Source organism: Falco peregrinus, chromosome 6, assembly GCF_023634155.1.
Source record: "Falco peregrinus isolate bFalPer1 chromosome 6, bFalPer1.pri, whole genome shotgun sequence".
NCBI classification, from domain to species: domain Eukaryota; kingdom Metazoa; phylum Chordata; class Aves; order Falconiformes; family Falconidae; genus Falco; species Falco peregrinus.
The window spans coordinates 7,939,021-7,959,780 of record NC_073726.1 but is presented as its reverse complement, the minus strand read 5'-3'; the positions used below and the strand labels follow the sequence as shown (position 1 = coordinate 7,959,780).

Genomic DNA, 20,760 nt, shown 5'->3' with positions numbered 1-20,760 from the left:
ACCATGTGGGGAAAAACGTGCCTACGAGAACTAAAAGTTGCATATTGAGAGATCATAAACAAACCATCCTGTTGCACAAGATCATCAGGCATTTCAATAGAAGGCCTGCTTAGCTAAGCTTGTAGCTTCTTGATGAATTTATAAAAAGTTTATTACAAGCAGAAATAAGGACATGCAAAATGTAAAAACACTTCGTGGACAGTTGACAAAAATCAGGAAGGTCAAAGAGATCAAAGCACAGCTGAAGCTAAAATGCGGCAATAACAAAGTAATAGGAAGGGATTTAGCAAGTGTTGTGATGGAAGACACGACAGTTCAAGAATCACGGAGGCTCACAGATGGATATGGGAAAGAACTCAACGTCTTTTCTGCCTCACATGCAGGCGTCCAGACCCTTGTGCAAACTAACAGTACACAAAGGAAAGGGATGAGCAACAGAAGGGGAGGACCATGCCACAAACTGCCTAGAGACACTGGATAGGGTAGATGTGATTCACCACACTAATATGATTGTGGACACTGCTGCCTATTATCTACAATAAAAAAAAATAAAATCAGGACAAGCCAAGGAATGTATCTGACAGCAGGAAAAAGCTAATATTGCTCCAATTTAAGATGGACAAGGAAGACCTGGGTATAGCCCATAGGCCTCACTCCAGTTCCTGAAAATATCATGGAGCACATCCTAGATTCCACAGCCTTCACACGATTGGAAAAAAGGGTGACCAAGAATAGTCAAGACTGCTAAACCAAGAGGCAGATCTTCATGAGCAACTCTATTTTCGTCTATGAAGAGGAGACTATTATGTGGACAGACTATTATGGACAAAAGAAAAACAGTCATTGTAATACTCCCTGACATCAGGAAGGCTTTTGAAATTGTTTACTTACCACATCATTCTTATTTATAGGCTGAGGACATATTAGCTAGATCAACAGACAGATGAGTTGAAAATTGACTGAACTACTGGGCTCAAGGAGTATTAATCAACAGATTGATACTCAGCTGGAAGCTGGTCAAAAGCTAAGAACCCCAGGGTTTTTGTTGGGACCAATACTACTCGGTAACTTCACCAATGACTAGGGTAAGACCAAATAACACCCTTGACAAATCTGCAGGTAACATAAAATCAGGATTCATACCTCAAATGCCTGATAATTCATCTTCACTTCAGATGGACCGAGAAACTTGGCAACAGAGCCAGAGCCAACAGAAAAATCATGAAATTCAGTAAGAAGTGGAAAGCTCCACACCTGGGACTGCCTAACTGCGAACCACAACAGGCTGAGAACACACTGGTTGAGCAGTAATCCTCAGGCCCTTTTCAGGATCCTGGGATACTGTAGATGCTAGAACTGTACACGAGCCAATATAATGTTCTTGTTATGAACTGGAGAAGCTGAGAGAAATTGGATTTTTAGTTTAGCCATGAGAAGGTGAAGCAGCAGTCTAATAGCCCAAGATGGCTTAAATCAGAGTTACAAAAAAATGAGAAACAAACACTTCTTTGTAGTCACATATGAGATAGATATAGATATATATATATATCTATATATATAGATATCTATATATATATCTGTAACAAGGGACCACATCCACAAATTGCAGGTAGAAGATTCATACTGGGAATTAGGAAAAAATCTTGAGCGGAAAGGTGGTGAAGCACAGGTTATGCAGGGGCTGTGGAAACTCTACACAAAAATAAAGAAACACCTCCCAAGCTGTCCCATTCCCAAGCCGTCTTGATTTAGTGTTGGCGACAGTCCTACTTCAAATAGGAAGGAGGACTTGGTAACTTTCTGAATCCTTTCTGAGAAACGTTTCTAAGTTTTCTTCATAGAATTTAATTAGCAGTAAAGAAGCCTGGGTCAACCTACCCAGAACAGCATCATTACCTTCTATCACAAAATTATTTCCTGCCACAATAACAGGACTTAAGTACCTACTCAACAGTAGCTATGAAAACTACTCCAAGGCAAATCTGACAACTCCAATTACAATCATACAGTATTTTTATAAGCACTTTCCATTTTGAGACTGGAGCATTAGCTTCACAGTGTCACTTATCATAAAATCCCATCCCCAGGCAGCAAACAAAACCTTCTGTCATCAGAAAGTAGCAGAATACAACTTAGATTCATTCTTTGGTACTCCATTATGCAATTCCTTTTTAACAATAGCTGTACAGTTAGTATCTGAATGGCACTCAGCATTTTAAGGACCATTTACAGAATAGATACCTTACTTTCCTGCTGGGAACATTGTTCAACGCCATCATCAACAATGCTATACTCAGTAGTATTCTGGGTCTTGATAGCTTGTGGCGATTGTAAGACAAACCTTTCCGGAAATAACACTTCAAATTTAGAGATGAAAGAGAAAGAGAAATTTGAAAGCCACACAAACACTTTGCACTTTTCACTAATTAACGTTATTGCTGATACATCAGCTTGCTCCGAGTCACCAAAAATGGTTTATCAGAACTAACGTAAAAATGGTAAAGAGCTGTGTGAAGTTTATGTGGACTGTTCTACTCAACCATAAACCAGGAAATGAGTACCTTTTAATAAATTCCAAGGTAACACAAAACAATGTTGTTTCACTTGCTATTATTATAACAGTACGATTACTATAATTCTTATTGGCTCAAACAGTTCACAAAAGTTTGTTTCGACTCCTCTCCCCTGTGATGGCCCACAGATGAAATTATTCTGATGACATTTACTCTAGACTCAGAGAGGTTTGCTTGTTTTTTTAAATACTACAGAAAACTCCTCTAAGAACAAGCTACAATGCATTCTTCTCAGTATGCCCTTATGTGAAAGCAATATAAACCATGTGACTTCCTCTAGATCGCTTAAAGTCAACTGAAACATACCTTTTTCACCCAGGTAGACTGCTTGCTCAACTGCCAGCTGGCATCGCCTGCTAGTAATCCTGTTATCAGAATATGAATTTGTAGATTAAAGCAAAAGTTTATTTTGCAGTATTTATTACTATGCACCAGTGGATAAGAAAATAGGAGTTTAATTTTTGTAAAGCAGCATCTATTGAGAAATATGCTGCAGAAACGCCAATGAACAGCTTTGCTACGAACAATATTGATACGTATATTCTTTAGCTCATCAGTGAGACAAAGAGGGGCTGGTGTTCCAGACTTAGATAGTCTTTCAAGGAAGTTCTCTGCAAAGCTGATTTCACAAAGAAGATAAAGCAACTCCGTACAGATAGCAAACATCCCACAAATAAAACAAAAGTATAAAAGGATGGGTGGTTAACATCAGTGATTTATTTTTTTTTGGCACAGTCTTGCAGCCATATTAGTATATTTTTTTCCTAAAAAAAAACCCCCAAAAACCCCAAAAACAAAACAAAAAAAAAAAAATCAAAAAAAACCCAAAAAAGAAACAACCACCCTGCCTCATCCCTCCTCATTTCACTGCCTGGCACTGCTGCAATCACTTAGAGTGGCTAGAGACAAGAATTCTTTGTACATCATCACTACAGTTGCAGTTTTTTACCAATGCATGTAGTGGCAAAGGTATGTTGAGGGAAAGAGGTAAAAGAATTGTCAAAATCATAATTATGTCCTTCTCCTACCTGCATCCACCAGAACACCCAACTGACAGTCGTATATATTTTAGAAGTCACTTTACTAGAGGAATCATTAAATGCAGCTTTTTGGAAACATGAAAATACCTGCAATGCACAAACTCCACATCCATGGGTTCCAAGTTATAAGCCTGTTCAAAGTCTGCATTACATTTAAGAGTAACATCTTCATTACGTATCTGTTGTAAAGATAAAAGAAGTCAGTGTATTGATGTGTTTAAAGTATTAAACCTTCAGAGAAGCACCTCTGAAAGCACTGAACAGCCCTGTCGCCTCCAAAAAGAACACCCAGATTTACCTGCTATCAACGTATTGCATATCTAGATTATGTTACGAGTGCTTTCAGAGCAGGTAAAGATTATAATCTAGAAAGAACAGGGAAGCCAAAGTCTTTAAAAAATACAAAATCGTCACTCCAAATGTAGATAATACAAATCTAGCTTCCCAGAACACAGGTTAAACTAGTCTGCAACTCTACGAATTGCCAGCTTCCCCTTTGTAACCTGTTGACCACAGTACTTTCAACAAGAGATACACCTTACTTACCTCAGTAATATAAGCAATGTACTCAATTATATGCTCAGAGTAGATCTGACTTTTCAGTATCACCTTACCACCTAATTGCAAACAAAGTTACAAGACAACATACTGTTACAAGGAATAGTAAAATTCTTGCTGTAGCACTTAATTTCTTCCTCTTTTGCATGGCTAAACAAGGAATTTGCAGGATGCATGATGTTAACTAACTTCAGTGAAATTACTGTATCTGTAAGTACCTCTTCTGAAATGCAGTTGTATGTTACATTTCAAAAGGTACCTAATTACATCATCAGACAATACTTCCTGAAAACAGTCTTTTGTATATTGTATTATTTGAGATTCTGAATTTAAACTACTGTCCCAGCTTTTGCTTTTGATACACTTAACTGTAATGTAGTAATAACTTAAAAGACAATTATTTTTGCTGAAAGCCCCACCAATTTTCATACGTAAAAATCCTAAAAAGTAGTGGAACATACATAAGAACAGACACATGCAATGCTGCTTCACACAGCAGCCAATTAAGACTCATGTTAACAGTACAGTTCATCTGGCTAGGAGTCTAGATTAGTAACTTTTGTTCAAATATGTGACAGACTTCTTTAAACAAATGAATAAGCAATGGAGTTTGTGTTGCACTGAAAATATTGATCAGCCTGCCATTTATCTCACATTAGTTACTACCTGGAATCAGGTGAGGTGTGCCCTCTTCCACTCCTGGCACTTCCAACACTAACAAGTTCCCATTCCTTTTCAAAGTAACCCCACTCATGTTAAAGTCTTTTATGTCCATTTCTGCATGGATCTCTTCAAGCCACAAGAGAGTAGAAAAGTTTGCTTTATAATTATCTAGATTAAGACCCTGAAAACCAAATCAAAACAATATACATTATTGTAACTTCTACACTAAGATATGGAACCCACTATTCTTAACATAATATGAAACACCTCTTAAGACGGGCTGTACAGCAACTAGGTTGCCAACTGAGGCACTTAAATATATGTATCTATATATTAACTAGTATTTTAAACTCCCCCTGCAGTCAAAGCGCAGTTAGTATAATCCCTGGAGTTCAGATACAATAGCCAGTCAGCTAAAGGGTTAGCCAAGTCTCTCCCTACTACAATGGCAACTTCAACATCTGAATTCAGTGAGCAACCTACAAACGGATTTCTATGCTCAGAAATCCCAAAAAGCATAAAACCTAAATACATAGGTCAGAGACAGGTGAAGAGAGTCATGTCAGTCTTGACCCTGGCTGATGATTATACAACTTCTGGCAAGCTGAAAGAACCTGAACTTCCTCTTCAGAGGTTACTACATCTCACTGAAGTGGTATTCTCCAAGACTTCTAAATAATAAGTGATAGCACAGAATGGTTTCTATTTGGTATCTTCTCATTGAGATACAGGGTGAATGAGCAGTGCTTTCTGGAACAGACTTAAAAGTCACCAGTATCAGACAGCACTTAAGGTGTGTGGTTAAAGAGATCACCATTAACAGCAGAATTTTAGTATACAATTATTTCAAACACTGCAGTTTTGCCTTCCTTTTGAGAGAGGATCGCTAATCTGCTATCTTAACGCTGTGACCTCAGCTTTTGTGTGAGCTGTTTAGAAAGCAGACAACATAATTTTTCAAAAGTGTAAAAGGCTAAGTACCATCTGCAGTTCATAAGTCCTTAAAAAGTTAGGGGAAAGAAGTGAGTTGCAGCAGAAGTTCTACCAGAAATCAAATCAGGACAAAGTTTTGAAGAATGAATCACTGGAATATTCTTGTTAGACTTCAGGTTTTTTTGGGGTTTTTTTTTTGGGTTTTTTGGGGTTTTTTTTAATGTATTCTGAAATAGCTATACTTGAAGGAAGAATCTTAACAAGCTGTAGTGAATTAAATTTGAGGATAAACCAGAAAAGAATCCTCTGTTATTGCAATAACTTAAGAATTTCTGCTTTCATTTGCTATGAAACAACTGCTAGACTACTGTTCTGACATACCAAAAAACCCTTTCCAATGATGCCTAAAAAGTGACAGTGAAAAATAATCTCTGTTCAGCTTCTGTAATATTTCTCCCACTCCCACTGCACTTCTACTCCGTTTTCGGTTTGTCACATTTACCTTTTCGTGCTCTTATAAGCTTGGATTCTGCGACATATTGAAATACATAGAAGTTATGGCATATAGATGTCTTAAGCCTACTTGGTAACAGTACTACATCACCTTGTATTACACTATGGGCTACACATCTTTGCTAAATTAAGGCCAGCTTGAAGAAACACACTTACATAGAATATATTTTCTTATATAAACCTACACTTGCATACCTCTGCCAGGAGAGGCTGAAAGGTCAGTATGTCTAATTTCTGCTCCACACATTTCCTTAACTCATTTGGTATGGTATAATGTGGGAGAAAGCTTGGCAACTTCTTTCTATGATTTCTAAAACAAACAGATAAAAATAAGTAGGACATATCATTTAGCTTTCTCAAATTATATATGTGAAAAACAGATAATTAACATGCCACATCATCAAGGCTATAAAACCAACACACACACCCCCCCCCACACCCCAAACCCAATGATTCCTTCAAGGTAACAGCTGAGACATGTCCTGGTTTTGTGGTAGTTGCCAGCTGGGGTTAAACCACAACAAGAAGTTTGCTGTACTGGGAAGAAAGGTAAGCGTTGCAGTTACAGATTACTTGAAAACATTGTGTGCCTGCTTTTTCAGTAGTGATATTTTTGTAACTAAGCAAATACTGTAAGTATAATGGAAGCGTATTTGCAAAAGAAGTTTTGAATGAAAGATGGGAAACATTTATCAGATACAGATATCGAAGTTGCTTGATGAGTTGAAAAGCTAACTCTCTTGCAAAACTATTTCCAAGTTTCCATCATTTTTCTCAATAACACAACTGTTACTTGTGGATTACTATACAACAGTGTTTATCATCACATTATACAGTAGAAAGAGCTCCCATTTGAGAAACCTACAAAGAAATGAAGCAGTTCATCACTGAAACAACCTCTTCTATCAGTTAGGTCTACAATGATCTTGTTTACAACATATGTAGAAACACGTACAGACTCTCAGTTTTGTATCACCTTTGTCAGCATTACAGAAGAGATACAGCAATACCAAATACAGCAGTATTAGGCAAGTGTTATTTTTTTGGCTCTAACTCCCAGTACCTTCTGCATGTAGGGGCAACCACTGTTGTCTTCCTTGGCTGAGGTTCTGGAATAATTTTAGGCTTTCTTAGAGAAAATGGTTCCACAGGTGCTATTAGTAATTCTTCTTCGGTTTTTACAGTGGCTTCAACATAGCGTCCAACAGTAAAATCAGAAAAACCAAGCAACAGGAGTTCCTTGCTGTACCCAGGATTTCTTCAAAAGTAAGTAAAAGTTATATTCTTAAAACCATCATGTTCATACTTCATTTTCCCCAGTCGTTAAGTATATTTTAAAATAAAAGTGTAGGTTCTCATTTCAGTAACGTGAAAACTACTAAATTAATTCCTCACACTTAGTCCCCATCGTGGTTCAATCAGGGTATCATAAATAATATTAAAATAATAAAAAAGAAGTAAAAATCTCAAAACCCTAATTTCATCAAAAGTGTGGATAAAGAGCAAAATCCCTCCCCTCAGCATACGAGGTACAGAATTAATACTTCCGTCACAAGGAACATCTTTGAATTACTCTCACTGAAAAAGATGAGCCAAATACTTCCAGAGGAACATGAAGCATAGCCCTTCACTGTTTGCAGCAACAGCTTTGTTGGAGCAAAAGCTCCACCTTGCTTAAGCATACCCAGAACTGAATCCTAACTGTAAGCACATCAAGTGGAGAAAGAAGGAAAGAGCCTTTATTTCTGAAAAATGCACTTCATATTTGTAAGCTGTGCTTGGGGAGTGACAAGGGGGGGGGGGGAGGAATAAAATCAGAGGGAACATTTTCTTCAGACTGGTTTCTACAGAACTTAAGACAAAAGATCTAACATACACCATCTGCTCTAAAAATCCCTTGAAGAACTCATCCCAGCGCTACCTAGAGCCCAATTCTCTCCTCAGCACTAACTACATAGTCCAACACTGTTATTATGTGCCTGAAACAAAAGCATCCCAGAAGGACTCCAGCTTACTTTCTCTTTGGCAGGAGTAACACTTTTTCCTGCCAACTAACACTATCTGCTCAGATTAAAGCTATAGCCTGGTTTTCTCTGATATACAAATTCAGTGAGACACTATAAATTGTCCAGATTTACGGTCTGAATTTTCAGTTTCTGTGGTCTCTTAAGTGGCCAGCCAGCACTTGTTACCTTCATGCTGCAGTGTCCCATGCAGTTCTGTGTGGATTGTTCTGTATTATTACAAGATTCTCAGATTTTAAGGCACTTATAGATCTACAGTGAAATATGAATTGTTCTTTCTACGTACTTCTCCACAAAGGCAACCCATGCCTGCCACTTACCTTTCAATTTGCAGCTAAATCATCCCCCTATGAAAATTTCTACGCCTTGCCTCACTATTTAAAATGGTAACAGAAGTAGTGTGAAAGTTAATGCAGTGTTACTTTGATGAATGAAACCATTTGATCTTGTTTTCCCCTGTCCAGCTCTTAAATTATGATCACAAGAATCAGCGGTTGTGGTATACAACGTTTGTAGAGCTACAGCGGGAAGTAAGTGAAAAGAATATGAAAGTAAGCTTTCCAGCATGAGGTTCCTACTTGAATTCTGAAAGAGCTCACACAAAGCCACTTTTTGTTCTTAACTAAATCCATGAAATATTTTTTATAGCAAAGTACTTTTGTTTTTCAAGGGTCTTCTAAGATCTGCAAACCACCTGCACTATAAATTACACCATCAAGTCAAAAAGTTTTATTTAAGCATACATAACCTGCATTTAATATCACAGGGCAGCAAAGCTTGAGATGAAGGCATGTAGCAATATGAACATGATGTCAGGATACCAAGACTGGAAGAAACCTGTCAGATATAACATAAAAATTCCCAGGAAATCTACATTAGCTCTAGTGCTCATGGAGCAATAGGTTTCCTGAAAGGAATGTAATCACCTGTAGGCATTATCTTCACCTTACTGTGTTCATTTTACAGAAGTTATCTACTCCCGCTATATTTCTTCATTTACTACTACCGTGTTCTTTCAACAAAAATCAGAATCAAGCATCAAAATGCTAACTATTTTCAAATTCCAATATATACTGGTTTACTTTAGCCTACACAAAAAAAGAAAACACTGCAGAACTGTGCCCAGAATAAGGGAACTATTACATCAATTTTTATGACTCGTTTCCATTGTATTGCTCAGAACCAATAGAAATACTCACACAGCTGTGCATATGATCACTATGAATGTTTTTCCACCTGGTGGTATGCAGATTTCTTCAGCAATATTGACATGCTTTATTGGTTGTTTCACATCTTCCCTTTGCTCATCTTCTGCATTATGTGGATCTTCATTTTTCACCAAGGAAAAGTTCTCTTTCATCCTTGATAAATTTGTATCCTGAGAATTGATTCCTTCTGCAGTAAACACATTATAATAAATTCTGTTACCACAACTGCTATCACTAGCATAGGCAAGTCTACTCAAACAAACTTACAGGTCTTTTGAGGAGATAACACTCAGCATTCAAATGTTAACATTTCACTGTACCTGGAACAACTCTATGCTTTGTAATGGATGTATTATTCAATGGCTTGTATGTTGTTCCTCCATTGTCATTACATGAATTAATTGCAGCTTTTGAGAGGTCGTCTTGGTTTATAGGAAAAGATGACAGATGTGCTTCTGGACTGTTCTCACATTTTTGAGAAATTTGGAAACTGAATTGCTTGTCTTTCACCCATCCAGCCAATCTGCAGCTGATTAACGACTGTGATATACTCCCTTTATTCCTAGAAGTAGTTATGTAATTAAGCACATAATTAAATGCATAGTTAATATTTTTGGGAAGCTTAATTCTACCTGAAGTCAAATACAACTGTCTGTAGCAGGTTAGCTCACCATTATTTCATAACCACTATCAGAAAGTTGCACTGCTGCTTCTAACTCATGAGGACTAGAACATCTGCTAAATGTACTAGGCCATTATCAACCACCATATGCAGCATACAGAAATACTACGTATAAAAAAAGCTGTGGTAACTTAAAATTTATCATTGGGTAACTAACTCTTAGGAAAGAGACATAGCAATGAATAGAGGGTATTCAGGTGTGACTTCATTTGAGCCTCTGTGCCCAGATGTGGAAAAAAAACAACCAGAAAACTTTTAATACATGAGCATGCCATAGTCCTCTTTTTTCTAAGATTTTGAAGATGACAGTGTATCTGCAGTTTAAATTAAACACACTTACAAGTAAAAGCGTTTCCTTTAATCCTCATTTCAGAAAGGATTTTACTAGGACTGAAAGAGACATAGGACTGGGGAGTCTCAAACCACTATCTTTAAGATAGATACTCAACAAAAAGACTATCCTAAAGACATTAAATTCGATATGAAATTCTCTGTAATTCCATAGTATTTGACGGTCACTTGAAGACCATGAACCACAAGGCTCAACAATGAGGGGCTTCCGTATGAAAGACAGGTTTACAAACTATGGAGTAATGATAAGAAAGCAAGCTTAGAACAATCAGAAAGGCTTACTCTATCCAAAGAGTTATTCTTTTAGATTCCCCCTGCTTCAGAGTTCCAAAATTAGTCATTCTTGATACTTCCAACCCTCCTTTGTCTCTTATTAAGTCTTCATAAGGCTCATTCAGATTGACTCCATTAGAGTGAGACTGTCTGTAAAAATAATTTTCATTAGCAATTTTGAAACGCAGATAAGATTCAGCAAATATCTTTGATTCAGCATAAGCTTAAGAATCACTATACCAAAATAGTCATGCTATTTAGGAAGAAGCAGGTGAGAGGGTTCACTTTCTCAGCTACTTATAGTTCCAAGACAATCAATTACCTTTACTAATTTAAGCAGTAAGTTAAAAACCACAAGTCTCTTGTCAACAGCAAAATAAACCAGCATAAAACTTTGGATACAAGACTAAAATGATTAAGAAGCTAGCTAATCTTTGCTGAAGAGCTGAATCAAATGGTGACTGAAGCTGTTGCAGATCTCTTTGGGAGCTTAACCAAGACACAACAAAGAGCAGCTTCTTAGCAAGAGCCCTGATTAACACTGGGGTTTAAGAGATAAAATATCTACACTGGAAATATTTAACAGGTACTCCAAGCACTTATGTCTTCTGCTTACTGCTACAATCTGAAAGTAGCAAACTGAAGATTTAGTTTAAAAAAGGCTGAAAAACAAAAAACACCCTTAAAAACTATCACACATACTACTTACGAAAAATGCCTATGAAACCAAAGTCACATGCTCTTTGCTCTGAGACAGTGACCACCACTCTAACCTCACAGTGTCATCTACCTGTAGAAATCATTTGAACAATTGTTTCTATGCTACAGCTAAAACTATTCAGTTAGATAAAATGGCACAAAATTAACTTGGAAATACTTTAATAATCTCACCAATATTTACACACCCTAAGTGATCCTTAGTTATCCAATAAAGTAAAAAATGACTGCATCTGTTCTTTATTAGCTACATCAATTTACTAGCAAAGCCCACTAGATGTCTCCCACTGCAGCTTAAGCTGCTTCAATTTTTTGATATGGTAGGAAATACACGAAAACTGAGAAATCAACCCTATAGGTCTACTTTTGTAACTTGGGTTTAGTAATAATTTTCTGTTTAAAATCCATCATTAAAGTTACGTTCACCTGAAAGAAATCAGTGAGTTGTACTATTGTGCCAAGTGATGAAGCTTCATCCAGGTACAATTTAAACCTATTATATCTGTTATTTCCAGTGAAAACATCTTATCCCATTCTTCACAGTTCCTCCGAAAACACATGTACCACCCTTAGCTATATTTCCTAGAGATTGAACAAGGCAAGTTTTCCCAAAGACTATGAATGAGAGGTATCAAAATGTTGGTTTTGCTCTCGTTTGGACTTGCCAATTGGCCAGCAGTTTATTTTTGGCTTGCAGAATCAGATTACCAAGTCCTTGTTAGCACTGGGAGTGAAAGATTTTACATGAAATAGCCCTATTTATACACATTTGGGCAGTATTTGTGTTTTTCACAAGACAGTAACTCATAAGTCAAACTATCATTGCTGAAGAACTGCTACTGACTCGTGTTGCCTATTCTACACTTGCGTAGTTGCTTATTTCACAAATTTTTGCTGCTGCTTCTCCACCCTGATCATCTACTTTTCCAACCTTTACTGCAGTCTGGCCAGATCCACCTCACATCACATATGCCATCTAAAGTACCTGCAGAACCTCTCCCTCCCTTTGGTATTTGCAAGCCCAATGAATCTCTATTAGTCAGATCATTAAACTATTCCATTTAGGAGAGACATCTGAAGAATCACTACAATGTAAGCGAAATGGATTAAACTTCCATTTCACATCAGTTTTGCAAAGAATGTTTTCAAACAGTAAGATCCTTGCAAGAAGAACATAGATTAGAGAAAAAACAAGGTCAGAGAGTGAGCTTGGCATTTTACTAACAAAACCAGGCAATATTCCTTCCTTGCCTAGCAATATCCCTGAGCTCAGTGGCTACTAGTTTTGCTTCTTGAGTAAGCACAGATGTCCCCACCTTCTAGACAGGAAGAAAAAGCAAGGGCCAAATCCTATCAGGCTGATCTTCCCAATGGTCTATGATGACTTCTAGACAACCAGTGAAGAATTGACAGTGTTTCTTGCTTAACAGATGCAAAAAAATTATGCTGCATAATTACAATTCATCTCTAGTTGTTAAATGAAAAGAGAATGAAAGAACAAATATTACCGATCCCAGCTGACTGGTACCAAACAGAGAGCTCTCCAAAGATAATAGGACCGATTGCTCTCCACCACAACCACATTCACTAGATCATGTCTACAAGGCCAATAGCCATCAGGAAGTCTCAATGAATCCAAAGTGAAAAATATACTGTCATCTATTGTACCACTTCTTCCACAGATGCTGGAAATGCGAACCTGTAACAGTTTGTTATTCAGTGTTACTTCATGTTATCTGCTTAAGCTAACAGGCATACTAGTATTGCATAGCTTTTTCCTGCAACAATCATTCTAGCATTAACAGAGATGAATTCTGAAGTTTCAGTTATTCGTAACATATACACATAACATACAGCTCTAACCTAGAATCATTGTGCTTGTTTTTAAATTTAGAAGTGCAAAGAAACACAAATACCTCAGATAAGCATCACGTTCTACACAAGTGCATACTACAATATGTACATTTGATTTAATCATGATGCCCATCTTGTGACTTACCAACTTATCATGGACTTCAATATTAGCAGTTACACGAGAAGAAATTTTTGTTGTTTGACATGCAAATATGTACAGTTCATTCAGTATGCACAGTTAAGGCAAATACAATAACCATAAACCTAATCTACGTATTAGTAGAGGGAACAAACATTTTCAGTAAAATAAAAAAGGAAAATGGTTGTTTTAAGCCAAACTTGGATAAATTAAATAATTTAAATTCCAATTACTTCTCAAAAAAAGACTGAAAATCCACACATCCTCATCATAATTAATGTAACTAAACCAACAGTAAGCATCCCAATCAACGATTGATAGCCAGTAGTAAGTTGCTCTTCCTGTTCTAACCAAAAAGTTTTTTTCAAAAAGCTTTGTAATTTTTGAAATAATCCTATAAATGGATGAGTTTATATGTTTTATCTTTTAAAGACGCATTATAAAGATCTACCAATACTACCAACTTAAAACCACCTTCAAAACCCTACTTCACACAAGATTCTTCTTGCCAAAAAACAACACGCAGAACACTTACCTTGTCTACTTGCTTGTATCTCAAAGGCTTAACAGCAACTGCTTCACTGTTCCATGTTGTCGAGTTAATAAAATATTTTGCTTGCACCCAGTCACCTTCAAAAGGTTTGAAACCTATGTAGAACAGAGCATTTCTCAAGTTTAATTGCTACCAATGACATCTGCATTACTCCCATACAGAACTAGTTTATAGTTAAATAAAATGACCATCCAGAACAATGCATTACTGAGATCCACAGAGTTCAAACTTCTCTGCAGTTCCTCCTCTAACAGGTTATGACAAACTATGTAAGAAATGCTGGTGGAAAAATACACTTGCTTACATATAATTTAAGATTACATGACTGCATGCCAGTTATGCTCAGTAGAAATGAACAGGTAGCTTTCTTCACCTAAATACCTGTTTGTTTCACAACATACACTCTATCAGAACTTGGGACACTGACTGCAAGTTTATCAGAAGATATTTCTATTGTAGATATTAAAAAAAAATAATTAAGGAAGAACAAACAAGAAAGTCCTTACCTTCACAGACATTTTCCATTGCAAAAAAAGTATTCTTATTAATATAGCCACCACCCTTAGAGACAGAGGTAATATTGCCAATTAATACTTTCATATTTAGTTCAGAAGCATCACAAGTAGCGTTGGAATCTCCCCACGTATTCTGGACAGCATCGACCTATAATACAAACACCCCTAACATTCAAACAGCTGATACTTCAAATTATATCTTAAACATATTCCTACAATAAATACCAGAATTTCAACTGTTATGGAAGTCAAGCTTCTTATTAGACAATTCTATGCTCACTGTAGCTGTTCATTTTTGTACAGGAAAAAAATGAGTAGTAAACAATACGTTGCTTCTCTTTTAAGAAGTCTGCTGTGTGCTGCAACACTACCATAATTACATGTTGATTTGTCAATCTTACTCATGCTTCCTTGCTTTAGGTCTACTTAAGACTTTTCTTCATAATAACAAGAGGACACCCCACCCCCCCCAATGTGATTGTACGCAAGTGAAACTAGATCATCACTTTCTCAGAAAGCAAAACAAAAAAGTTTTCAAGTTATTTATAAACACTAAATGTATTTCAGACTGCCCCTCAGGCATTCTTTAGTAATTTGAACAAAAAAAACCCCAAAGAGCTGCTTCTTAGAGATTCTCCATATCAACACCTCAAACCTAAGTTTACTAGCTTAAACAGCCCTCTGCAGAACACAAGCTACAAACTGTCAAAGTATACAAACCATTCCCCCCCCAGCTATGTTAGGGCAAGGATGTGCCACCTCTGCTCTTAATTACTAGAATTCCTAGAACCATGAGTTCTCTTCCTCGCTCCCAAAGGGCCACCACCATCACGGGTTCAGGGGTCTCTACTCTGCAGTTCAAACATTCATTCTTCAGAGGTTCCCTGCGCTGTACAAGGTCTGCTAGGGCCAGTAACAACGCCAACGCCAGGGGACAGAAGCACTTATTACTATTAAGCAAGAACTGTTTACTCCAGCTGTTATGTAGAGACACTACACTGTTCAATAAAGCAGGAGAAAAAAAAAAATCGAATTCTTCTTTTGTGAGGCTTATGAGGATAAGGACGTAGGCAAGCATGAAGAAAGCGTGCAAGGTATCTCTGCAGTAATTAAACCAATACAATGAACAAAATGCCCATGGACAAGTTTTTCCATGAACTGTAGCGTAAGTGTACAAGTTAGATCATTAAATTAACAACTTACTTCCGAAAACCAAGTGTTTACGAATTCACAATCAGAATAAAGAAACTGAGTGGAAAACTAGAATAACACAGATAAGGGAGTAACTAAAAAACCCACAACTGGACAGAAAACAAAAGTTCACTGTAGAGTTTTCACTTCTACATGAAGACTAGAAACTGAATAAAAAGTATCTTCTCAGTATATAATATGAAAAAAATAATACAGTGACGTAAGACTATACAGTGCAAGCTTTCCCTTACAGAGCAGTATGCACAGATGGAAGACAGCCCTCTCATAGCCACACTTTTCACAAATATTAAGACACACTTGTTAAATGCTATTACTACCTTTCTATGGTGCACTTCTTGGAGGCACAATTTGCACAAAGAACAAATGTATTACAAAGCAAGAAAAAGCAGTTCGAAGGCTAACTGCTTTGTCCTAATCACATGGATCTCATTCCAGATGCTGAAGCATCATCCTAGAACAAACACTGCTGAGGGAAGTTCATCCATTTACTAAAAATCTCAACTTAACTTTTAAACTAGTTAAACTGTGATTTGCTCCGTACAAGCAGCTTAAGCTTTGGTTCAGACTTTTGGTCAGGGTGAGTTTATCAGATGAAGTACACTGATCTAGTGCTGTACTTAATTGGGTACAGAACACGTGTTCTTGGCTTGTATCTGCTTGCTTTAGCTGCACTATACTTTATCAACTGCTTCTGCACTGCTGTCAGTCTTTGAAGCGCCAGTCATATTTACATAATAACTAAATGGAGAAGGGCCACTTGACTCAGCTTCTTAGCTAGATTATCACAGGCACCTGAGAGTTGAGCCTATATGATTTTTAAAAAAAATACAGTAGTTTAAAGTTGTGACAATGTATAATCAACCTTGAAGTAGGTTTACAAATGAAGTGTTAAGCAAGAAAGGTACTGAAATCAGCAACTTAGTGTCTTGGAGAGGTATAAAAATGGAGATTTTTTTACAACAGAAGTTTTGCAACTTGATGTTCTTATGCACTTCTGCGCAAAGAAAGTAAACTTGCAGCCCCTGTTTTTATGTTCTTAACTATTCATATAACAATAACAAAATTGACTTTGAAACTCAAAAAAGGTAATACAGAGATCTGAACTAGGTATGATGAGATAATTGCATCAGAATTTCTTTAAACCAATAGTTTCATATTCACTACATCTGGACTTACATTCAGAAAAATCAGTATTCAAGGAACAATATTTTAAAGGATATGGAATGTAGTAATAGTAAAAAACCAAAACAACTTATCCCCACTAGGTGAAGGGCTGGCAGTTTCTCCCATTTTGTAGAATTTGGCAGGCTAAAACTAAAGTAACTTCCAAAAGAACGTCTAAAACTGAAGTAAATTCCAAAAGAACGTCTCAAGACTAAAGAGAAAACGAGACCACTGTTTGTCTTCACCTCTTACCCTGATGGCCTTCAAGCCACCTGATGTTTTATCCTCTTCAACAGTCACAGTAACTTCTTGTCCAACCAGCAGTGGCATATTTTTTGTAACAGCATCCTTTGTGAAGATTATCATGTCATCTATCATCCCATAATCATGGCAAAATCTTGTCACTACTCCTTGTACAGTTTTTAATTCTTTGTCACCTGCATCCAAAAGTGTTGACATAAAACCAAATCACTTGTTTACATGACTATGCAATCAGTAATGAATGCTATTAAAAGTGCTATCCCTTCTACCAAAAAGTCATTCTCTTGTTCAATTAAAAATACCAACGGTTGCCAACTAATTAGTTTCACATTTAAGTCTTGAAGTCTTACAGCAGGTTATGCTTTCAACCAATTAAGCAAGCTAGTTAAATACAGACTACACTGTAAAACCAACACTCTTTAAGCTGCATGAAAAGTCCAGAATATTTTGAGGACCCATAAGGATCATTAAGGCCAACTCCCTGCTCCTCGCAGGACTACCTAAAACTAAACCATATGACTAAGATCATTTTCCAGATGCTCCTTAAACTCTGACAGGTGTGGCGCCACCACCACTTCCCTGAGAAGTCTGTTCCAGTCACTGGCCACCCTCCCAGTAAAGAATCTTTTCCTAATGTCCAATCTGAACTTCCCCTGATGCAGCTTCATTCCATTTCCTTGTGTCCTGTTGCTGGTCCCCAGAGAGAGGGGACCAGCACCTCCCTCGCCACTCCCCCCTTGAGGAAGTTGCAGACTGTGATGAAGTCACTCCTCAGCCTTCTTTTCTCCAAGGTGAACAAGCCAAGTGATCTCAGCTGCTCCTTCTGAGTCCTGCCCTCGAGACCCTTCACCATCTTGGTAACCCTCCTCTGGACAGACTCTAATAGTTTGATGTCCTTAGTTGACAACAAAACTGCACATAGTATTTGAGGTGGGACTGCACCAGTGGAGAGTGGGACTATCACCTCCCTTGACAGGCTAACTATGCTGTGCCTGATGCACCCCAGGGTGTGGTTGGCCCTTTTGGCTGCCAGGGCACACTCTTGGCTTATATTCGACTTGCCATCAACCCAAACCCACAGATCTCTTTTCAAGGCTGCTGTCTAGTCTCTCGTCCCCCAGTTTGTACATATAAACACAGAATCACAGAATCATTTATGTTGGAAAAGACCTTTAAGATTATTGAGTCAAAATGTTAACCTAACACTGGCAAGACATCTACATGTCTTTATAATACCTCCAGGGATGGTGACTCAATCACTTCCCTGGGCAGCCTGCTCCAATGCTTGACAACCCTTTCAGTAAAGAAATTTCTCCCAATATGCAATCTTTCATGAACCCATGCTGACTGGGCCTCATCGCCTGGTTGACCTGTACGTGCCACGTGATGGCACTCCGGATGGTCTGCTCCATAACCTTCCCCAGCACCAAGGTCAGACTGACAGCCCTATAGCTCCCTGGATACTCCTCCTGGCCCTTCTTGTAGACGGGTGTCACATTCGCTAACCTCCAGTCAACTGGGACCTCCCCAGCTAGCCATAACTGCTGATAAATGGTTGAAGGTGGCTTGGTGAGGACTTCTGCCAGCTCTCTCAGTACCCTTGGGTGGATCCCACCTGGCCCCAGAGACTTATGTGTGTCTAAGTGGTGTGGCAGGTTGCTGACCATCTCCCCTTAGATTACGGGGGCTTCATTCTGCTCCCCATCCCTGTCTTCCAGCTTATGGGGCTGGGTACCCACAGAACAGCTGGTCTTCCTGTTAATGCCTTCTTTGCCTCAGTCTTTAAGTACCTAAGCCTTTATCAGTATGTTTCCTTCTGCATGCAATAAAGGATGGAGATACTCCTTAGTCCTCCTTTTGTTGCTAGCTATGTATTTATAGAATCATTTTTAACTGTTTTTTTAAGGCAGTAGCCAGATTAAGTTCTAGTTGGGCTTTGGCCGTTCCAATTTTCTCCCTGCATAACCTCACGACATCCTTGTAGTCCTTCTGAGTTGTCTGTCCCTTCTTCCAAAGGTCATAACTTTTTTTTTGTTTGTTTGTTTCCCTGAGTTCCAGCCAAAGCTCTCTGTTCAGCCAGGCCAGGACCACCTCATATTAGCTGCAGAATCCAGCATCTGCATATATATATGTAAACACCTTGAAAAACTTGAGATAAAGTAACACCTGCAAGCTAAACAGCTTCTCCCAAAAGCTTGGGGCCAACAACTACTTTCAATATTTACTATAGCAAAAGAAAGCTCTCAGCATTGTTTGCATGGGGTATCCAACACATTTAAGAATTCAATACCAAAAAAGCAGGAAAAAAGTAAAGAAGATATACCAATTAATTCTTCAAATTTGTTTACATAACATTATAGTTAATACACTTTTGAACTGAGATGTGGTGCTGTTTCTCTGTTGACCTAGGAGTTTAAAGTCTTTTGGATTAGAAGTAGTATCTGCTTATGTATCACACAAACTACCACTGAACAGAACTACAACTTCCAGCTTAAAGCCGGACTGAAGCATGCTAGTTTAGATTTCTAACGTATTACTAGCTACACTCATAATCAAGACCATTAATACAGTAAGAAAGCCTTTTTCTCTGTCTTTATAAACATGAAAAGGCACTTTTTGCTACATTGAATAATGCTACTAAAAGCATCTTAAACGTACACCATTTTGGAGCCTCAAAAATCAAAGCTACACCATCATTTTCATTCTACAGCCCAAGAAAAACGAACAAGGTTTATTTGTTAATACAGTAGTACAAGAAGAAGCCCAAACCATCCATCACCCACCACCACAACACCAACACTCCTCTTACACCTCACTCCATGCTCTAAGCAACAACAGTAACCTGTCCTACTCAGGGAACATGGCAAAAAAAGTTACTGCTAGGAATACTCCCACATGCTCTGTAGTCAAAAATTTATCTTCTTTTCGTGATTTTTTTTTTCATAAGGAAACAGCTCTTCACTCAGTGCCACTCATACAAGGGACAAGACCCCCAATGCCTTCAAGGCTCTGAAGCTGCACAGAGGCCCTGCATCAGGCCCTGCAATCCCACAACGGGCCCAGGAACGCCTACCTGAGGCTGCCCATCTTTCACCACCTTCCTCGTCATCTGCACGTCTCCAGAAGTAGGAGAGCACCTTAGAAAAGAGGCTGAGCATCCCCGAGCGTTAAGCACCCCACACCAAAGCCTCCGGAGCGCCGGCCACCCCTCACCAAACCTCCCCCTTCCCGCGGCCCCCTCCTACAGCCGCGCTTCAAGACGCCGCGACGCCGCCGGCCAATCACGCTGCTCGCTCTTGGTCACGTGAAAGAGGCCACGCCGCGCGCCCTGGGGCGAGGGCGAGGCGCGGCGACCGCGCGGGCTGGAGGGCGGGGCCGGAGCGTGACGCATCGTGACGTCACCTGGCGCTGATCCGCGCTTGGCCGCTGCCTTCTGTCCCCGTGGCCTCGCGCCTTCTGTCCCAGCCTACCCGGGGCCGCGTTCCCGCCTAGCCCGCCCCGCCGCGAGGGGGCCGCTCTCCGCGGCG

General features: G+C 38.6%; 1 protein-coding gene across 1 annotated transcript in view; it reads right to left on the bottom strand.

Annotated features, from left to right (window-relative positions):
* The window catches only part of MOV10L1 (Mov10 like RISC complex RNA helicase 1), a 34,277-nt gene extending 13,734 nt beyond the window's left edge, over positions 1-20,543 (bottom strand). The window contains exons 1-14 of the mRNA XM_055807588.1: positions 20,307-20,543; positions 17,225-17,409; positions 14,588-14,744; positions 14,064-14,176; positions 13,044-13,234; positions 10,828-10,968; positions 9,833-10,074; positions 9,504-9,699; positions 7,344-7,538; positions 6,476-6,590; positions 4,838-5,015; positions 4,160-4,230; positions 3,701-3,792; positions 2,880-2,938 (exon numbers count right to left, since the gene is read on the bottom strand). Of these exons, the coding sequence (XP_055663563.1) occupies positions 2,880-2,938; positions 3,701-3,792; positions 4,160-4,230; positions 4,838-5,015; positions 6,476-6,590; positions 7,344-7,538; positions 9,504-9,699; positions 9,833-10,074; positions 10,828-10,968; positions 13,044-13,234; positions 14,064-14,176; positions 14,588-14,744; positions 17,225-17,409; positions 20,307-20,391 (2,020 nt within the window). The 5' untranslated portion in view covers positions 20,392-20,543. The remainder of the gene's footprint in view (positions 1-2,879; positions 2,939-3,700; positions 3,793-4,159; positions 4,231-4,837; positions 5,016-6,475; positions 6,591-7,343; positions 7,539-9,503; positions 9,700-9,832; positions 10,075-10,827; positions 10,969-13,043; positions 13,235-14,063; positions 14,177-14,587; positions 14,745-17,224; positions 17,410-20,306) is intronic.
* Positions 20,544-20,760: the final 217 nt, after the last annotated feature.